At 49.4% G+C, this 7,241-nt stretch overlaps 1 protein-coding gene across 3 annotated transcripts in view; it reads right to left on the reverse strand.

Moving 5' to 3' along the window:
• Positions 1-2,068: 2,068 nt before the first annotated feature.
• The window catches only part of WDR53 (WD repeat domain 53), a 10,461-nt gene continuing 5,288 nt past the window's right edge, over positions 2,069-7,241 (reverse strand). The window contains exons 1-3 of one of the 3 annotated variants that reach the window (XM_027703935.1): positions 7,222-7,231; positions 5,814-6,305; positions 2,069-3,327 (exon numbers count right to left, since the gene is read on the reverse strand). In XM_027703935.1, the coding sequence (XP_027559736.1) occupies positions 2,740-3,327; positions 5,814-6,290 (1,065 nt within the window). In that variant the 5' untranslated portion in view covers positions 6,291-6,305; positions 7,222-7,231 and the 3' untranslated portion in view covers positions 2,069-2,739. Of the gene's footprint in view, positions 3,328-5,813; positions 6,306-7,005; positions 7,030-7,221; positions 7,232-7,241 lie in introns of those variants that run through there. The other 2 variants (XM_027703937.1, XM_027703936.1) reach the window with 2 other exon arrangements.

Consider the following 7,241-nt stretch of genomic DNA (forward strand, 5'->3'; position numbering starts at 1 on the left):
CACAGAATGGTTTGGGTTGGAAGGGGCATTAAAGATCATTCCCTTCCACCCCCTGACATGGGCAGGGACACCTTCCACTATCCCAGGTTGCTCCAAGCCCTGTCCAGCCTGGCCTTGAACACTTCCAGGGATGGGGCAGCCACAGCTTCTCTGGGCAACCTGTGCCAGGGCCTCCCCACCCTCACAGTAATATGAAAACCCAGAGGTGAAAATCCACTGGGAGGGAACATTACCCTGCCTGTCTCTAACTGCTGAGAATTCCAGACCCCTTTTTGACTCTTTTCTCCTGAAGATCTGTGTTCGTGGTCTATATCTGATCTGAGCCACTGTCCCCCGGCAGCTGAGCCGAGCACACGGAGCGGTGCCAGCAGGGGCAGCTGGGGCTGGATTGTTTTACAGGAAGCCAGTGAACCTGTTGGTCACGTTCCTCTGCCGAGGGCAGGCTTTGGAAATGGAGGGTGAATCAGCGTCACCTATGTCCTGATCCCGCAGCAACACTGATTTGCTTTCTTTAAACGTACAAGAAAGGTCCATTCTTGTTTGTTTTTTTTTTGCTAATGATAACCATTTACTCCCGATCTTTGAATCCTCCCGACTCTGAGGCATTTTCCGAAATTTGGTAATTCATCCCAAATCTCCCATTAACAACAGCAAACCTGAACTTCCTGTGGGTTATAAATCACCTGGCAACACCTCATCCAGCTGCAGGCCTTGGCTGGTGGAGCCACTGCCCAAATCCTGCAGCAAACAGCCAGGATGGCAGCCACGGAACTGACCAACACCGTGGAGCTGGTGGCTCCATCCCTCTTCCCTCCCCAGTGACTGAAGGAGAAGTCAGACTGCTCATGAACCCTCCCTCCCCATATACACACGATGTGTCTGTACACCCCGTTCCCCACGGATGTTTCCAGGGAAGCACAGGTTTGCCATGCTCACGGGTTGCCTGGTCTCCTGCCCCAGCCCTCCCGGTCCCTTCCAGTGCTGCTCAGACCTGTTCAGCGTCTCGTTCAGGGAGCGGAGGGAGATGCTGCCTTTAGCCATCTTCCTGGAGAACACCAAGAGGAGAAATAAAAGCTGGAGTGGGCTTGCTCCTCTCTCCTGAAGCCGGCAGCAACAGCAGGGACAGGGGATCCGGGTCCTGCAGGAGGTTGTTTGCTCCAAGGCTTTTTATAGCCCGTATATCCAAATATAGGTCATGGATGCACCAGCACACGGTCATGGATATATCACACACTGAACCACGCACCTGAACCCCTTCCTCTGCCCCACTGCCCCCATGTCTGCACACATAAACTAATTCAGAGGTGACACACAAGGAGGAAATTACACTGTTCTGTTTTTTATTTTGTGCTGTGTTTTGGCTTCATTTTGCTGTGGTGCCCACCAGCTCATGTCCTGGGCCAAAGTCTCCTGCTGGGGAAGGCTGCACAAGCAGATTGCCTTTGGTTTATTTAATTAAAAACGATATGATGGTAAAATCAGATTTGGATGAGAATGACTTGTGTTTGTTTGCAGGGAGCTGCTTTGAGCTAAACCAAGACAGTTGGAATCTCTTCTATAAAGGATGGAGAGCCAGCACTGCCAGCTAATAATTATCAGGAGCTGGGTATGCAAGAAAAAGACATGGAAATTTTTCCATAATAATAATATGGGGGTGGTAACAGCCCAGCTGGTGAAAAAGGCAGCACAAACTCCCCATCAATCCAGCAGGTCCTCAGCCAGCACCAGGAATTCAGTTCTGTGACAGGTAAAGGACAGGTTGGGGAGAAAAACCCTCTTTTTTAAATTATTTGCACATTCCACGGGAAATCCAGCATGAACTGAACATGTCAAGAGCTGCAGCATTCCCACGTAGTTCTTCCTACCTTCAATTTGCAAATGAAGAGATGCTTCTAGCAAGCCAAGTTCTGCTCATTGTGTTTCCAAAGCTTTGGGAAGATGAAGTATTTAGGTAAGGAGAAGCCATGCCTTTAGCCCTTCATATGCCCCCTGTGACAGGGGTACAATACACTTTTTGACACAATTTTGTGTGAGTTTGGCAATATTAGAGTGAGTCTAAGCACAAGGGAACAGTGAGAGAGAAGGCATTTATTTAAGTGTAATAGTTCTTTTTCCCTGGGATAAACAACTGACAGCTGAGCCATCAAACAGGTGTTAACAGTTCCCCTGCTCCCTCCTTTACTGCAGCATGAGCAAAACCAATTGGCAACAACAGGGAAACTCATTTTATTACTCATTAATTGATGCTTCTCTAGTCTTACATGCAGATGCTGACAGAATGATGGAAAATAGATTCCACTACAGCTGGTTTAAGCCAACTGGGCTACAGCTTCATGGAGAGAGTCACACAGAGCACTGCAACAGTGCAAACCCTGCAGAGCACAGCCAGCGACAGCCCTGACACTGCTCAGCACTCTCACTCAGCATTGGGGTGTCCCCTCAGTGCTGATTTCCTCTTCCAGCCTTAATTACATCAGCTTAGTCACTGACTGATACCCCCTAAATGTAAAGACCCGTTTCACTTAATTCAAGCAGCAAACTGCCAACCCTGCAGGAGATGGCAGCTGTGAACACAAGAGCCACAGAGAACCAGCGCGAGGCCAGGGACACCACGAGTGCACAGCAAATCCCTTCCCCTTCCAAGGGGCATGGGGGTTCACTGGCCAGGTCACTGTCAGTGGATGTAACTGGCTCCGAGAAGTGGTTCTGCCTCCCCAATGTCTGTAAACACCTGGGTATTTACAGTTCTGGCAAGGGATACACCGACACAGAGCTGCTCTGGTCAGCGACCAACACCCTCCTGGAGCCTTTGATCTCTGCGCACGAGAGCCAGTTCACCTTCTCTCCGTGCTCGATGGTGAGCTTTGGCACAACTCCAGCCTGTTCACTTGAGGACACTTTGTTGAGCTTCCCATTTTTCCTGCTAGAAGCAGGTGCTTGGGCCTTCCTCCTCTGCAGAGATTTTGCTGGACTTTTCTGCTGCTTCCCAACCTCGCTGCCGACATCCCAGAGCAGGACTTTCCCGTCGTTTCCTCCAGACAACAACCAGTACGCCTCTGGCATGAAGAGAACCTGGGAGACTCCCAAGCTGTGACCCTGGAACTCCAGTTCACGTTCAAACTTGACACCAGTGACTCGGAATATTCTGACTTTACCGTCCTGAGCTCCGCAGCCAAAGACGTTTCCGCAGGAGGCGACGGACAGGGAATGTGCGAGCGGCGGGTTGAAGAACTGCCCGGCTGACTGTGGGCTGTCGTCCTCCGTGCCACACTCCTGCAGGTTTGTGGTCCACAAGGGGCGAGCTTTCTGCAGGTTCCACAGCATGACCTGGAAAAAACCGGGACGAATCAATGATTTGTCCATTTCACATAAAATCAGATCTTTAACAGTAAAAATAAACCACCACACTTCTTGTTCTAGCAGAGCAAAGGCTGTGCATGAGTGCAAGAGTTGTAGGGTGTGCGGTGAGGAGTGGCTGAAGATGCTCTGATAAATATGGCAAATCTTTCCAGCCTGGTCTCCAAACCCCCACCGCCATACTCTGCAGTCAATGACTCAGACCTTTAGACCACGAAGGGGATGCAAACGCTGCTCTAAAAGCCTCTGCATTCATCTCAGCAGTAGTAATCCTGATGTACTGCACATCAATTATTGAGAAGGAGGGACACGGAAACGCTCGCAGTGAATAGAGATCAGTATCATTCTGGATTTTTGTCTCTGCTACGCACTTGCCCTAAAACAATCATCTCCGTGAATGTGTCTGAAAAATGGGACAGCCAAAGGCAAACAGCAGTTTAGGCTCTCATTTTTAAACAGGCGTATTTGTATTTCTTTTTATATCCAGTGAGTAGATCTGGTTTGTGCTATCGAGTAGGGTGTGCTTTTCCTGAAGAGATGGGGGGAGGTTGTGCTTTTAGTCTTGCTTTTCAAATGCCACCCCACCCCCAAGGCCCCTCTGAAGTGATAACTGTGCCTTCACACGAATCCTGGGTCTCTCATACAGCAGTTCAAGCACTACAGATTTATACTGAGCCAAATAAAAATAATTCTCTCAAGACTTTCATAGGATATGAATTGTCAATAAGCATTTTCAAGGCTAACAGAGCCAGAGGCACAACTCAGTCTAATGCAGCACTGGTGTGCTGTTTGCTTCATAAAGCTAAGCTTTAATTTGTTGTTGATAAAAATATTCCTTCAGTAGTCAATCACCAGTAGTAACCACCAGCAGTAATCACCAGAAGTCTTTAAATTTGGGCCACAAAGGAGCTGTCACCCTGGCTCTGCATTTCTGGAATCCAAGTCACACTAAAACATCTGAAATACATCATTTCCTGTCACCTTCCTGTTTCAGTGACTGCTCTTGTTGCTGCATTAAAACTACTTTGCTATGGACGAAAGGGAAAACTTTCCGCAACAACTGTGATTTGTAAATCAGGGAGGCTGGGTGATGCTTACAGAAAATACTCCTTTTTCCATCGCGGACAGCACTGCAACAGCCTGATAAATCCATCAACTGCTGACAGGTTTCCTGCAGACTAAGTATTTTCTGTCCTCGTGGCATTTTCCCTGCTTCCTTGGAGCTCCTGAAAGAACTCCAGCAACCTAAATTTCAGTTCTTACCAGCCACGGCTTCCCCAAGGGTTTGACGTGTGAATCCAGAACATGTTTTGATGCTCGTAGAGCTCTTAACTTGTCCAAAGACATGCTGCAGCACAGCATTCCAGAGCTCTGCAGCTCAGCTCCCCTTTGGGAAATGGTGCATCTTAAAGGCGGCCTCGATGCAGGAAAATGCTCTTTTCACTATATAAAAACACACTAATGAATTCCAACTCTTTTGGGATATTGACTTTCACCTAAAACCCAGCTTGCTGAGCTACAATAAATGAAACTAATACTAAAAAGTCACAAAAAAAATAACCAGCTCACTTGTACCTAGTGGTATATAAATGCTTACAATTCTGATAAAAAGCTTCCAGGCTTGTGAATCTGCATTTTAGGGTCCTGAGTTAAGCCAGCTAAGGCACCGAGCATTTACTCCTCTCAGACTAGATCTATCATCAGGAATTTAATGTGGAAAATTACCATTTATCCTAACTACCAGCATGTATTTGCTCTAATGGGTTTGATATGTGCTTCAGTTTCAAGAACACAGAGTGAAAGTGTTCAATGCTGTCAAACAAACTTCACCCTGACATGCTGGAACCACAAAAGCCTTTGAGAAGTGACAGTTTCCATCTCGGGTTAAACCAGGAATGTGGTCAGATCTCAACCACTGGAAAGAAATTACTGAAAAACGTCTGTTCTGGGTGGCAGGCTCTGAACTTAACTCCTAGCATGGTTCTTCTCAGAATGCAAAGGACAAAGTTTCCTCTTGACAAGGACAGAGAAATGTAAAAGGCAAAGAACATTTCATGCTTCCAAGAGATCAATCAGAACAAAGGATGAGTTGTAAAAATGACTTCTCCTTACAGTGATATGCTCCACTTGAAAAGACGTTGTAGTAAAGGAGCTTTGCACTGTATTCTGATTTCCTCCCACCCCACTCACTTTTGGATTGTAAATATTGAGGAAGATAAAAACAGGGAGAGGAACTGCTGAGGAGAAAATGGCACAAACAGCCTTGACACTTAGTTTTGGGGCCAAAACTACTTTTGAATAGTGATGGAGCTTCCCAGTGACTGCAGGCTGGACACCTTCACTTTCAGTGAAAGTCTGTGGGTGCCTCACTACACTACCACTACAGTGCCTCACTACAACAGGTGGGTTATTACTGTTTCACTTCACTAATAACTGTCTACGTGTATGCAAATCACCTGCATGTCCAGTCCACAGGAAACCAGGCTTTGAGGCCTCTGAGGTCGGAAGGCAACAGAGGAGCAGATGTTGGAGTGTCTCAGGGACCGTATGGCTTTCTTGCTTTCCAAGTCCACAACCTTTATGGCCCCCGAGTCATCTGCCGCGGCCAGGAAGCTGTCAGTGTCATTCACCGAGAGGCAGTTGATCTCCTCCTCGTTCACATGGAAGTGCTCCAGGGGCTCCTGGAGGGCCCGGACATCCAGCACGCTGATGGTTTCTCCGTGGGAGGTGTACAGGGTGCTGGGGCGGCGGGCGGAGAACACCACGGAGGTCACATCGTCCTCCCCCGGGAGCCGGAGCTGTCCCGCTGGAGAGCCTCCCCCATCCCACAGCGCCAGCTCCCCACGCTCCGCACCGGACACCACCAGCCCCTCTGCGCTCACAGTCAGGCACAGGACAGAGGAGGAATGTCCACCGGTCCATTTGACTGCCATGCTTTGGGGACACCTCTGAAACAAACAAAAAAAACCTCTGAATTGAGCTGGTTGTTGGTCACATTACAGCAGAAACTTATCAAGAAACAGGATCATCCTGCAAAGTACTTGAAACTTCAGTGTCCAGGTAAAGCAGGCATAGCTCAGTTCCCACGTGGAGCTCTGGCTCAAACAGCAGCAACACTAGGTGGTGGCAGGTCTTCTCCAACCTAAATGACACAATGATTCTACGATCCTTTTAAAAGCAGCATTACCAGTTTAAGGCAGGTTAGTTGCAAGAGTTGCAACACGTTTAACTAGGTCTCAGAGCACGCCCATGGAGCTCGCCAAACTCACCCTTCCCTGGTGTGACTGCCCACAGCCTGTGCCACAGCACTGCTGACGGGACATCAGCAGAAAATTAAGTGAGGGGAAAAAAAAAAGTGGCACAAAAGCATAATAAGCGTTGGAGAGACTGGGACACTGTGGGGAAAGGAGAGTTAATGGCAGGGCAGGGCACAGGCAACGTGGGGCTCGTGTGACAGCCCAGAAGCAGCTTCGCTGCCGTCCGTGGGTTTATCACATTACTGGGCAATAAACGGCTTATTTTCGTTTGGGCTATTTTTTACCATGTTATGCTTTCCATGTGATTTTTGCCGGGACACCTCTAAAGAGCAGCCAGCACCCATTCAATCCACCAGTAAAACTTCAGTCTCAGCGATTAAGTAACACCTACAGAGAGGGCCGACACCTTCCTCTCCCGCGGGCCGCGTGGGGGGCAGATCCGCGGCCGCCCGCCCGCCCGCCCGTGAGCCGCTCCCTCACAACCCTCGGCGCCCGCGGTAGCTGGTCCCGACCGCCCCGAGCCCCCCGCCCCGGCAGGCCCGGTCCTGGGGCCGCCGCCCGCGCCGCCGTGACCGTCCCCGGGGGTTCCGTGGGGTGCGGGTCTCACCTCGGCCCCGCTCGGCCCCG

Source organism: Neopelma chrysocephalum, unplaced genomic scaffold, assembly GCF_003984885.1.
Source record: "Neopelma chrysocephalum unplaced genomic scaffold, ASM398488v2 Primary Assembly neopelma1_252, whole genome shotgun sequence".
Lineage (NCBI taxonomy): Eukaryota > Metazoa > Chordata > Aves > Passeriformes > Pipridae > Neopelma > Neopelma chrysocephalum.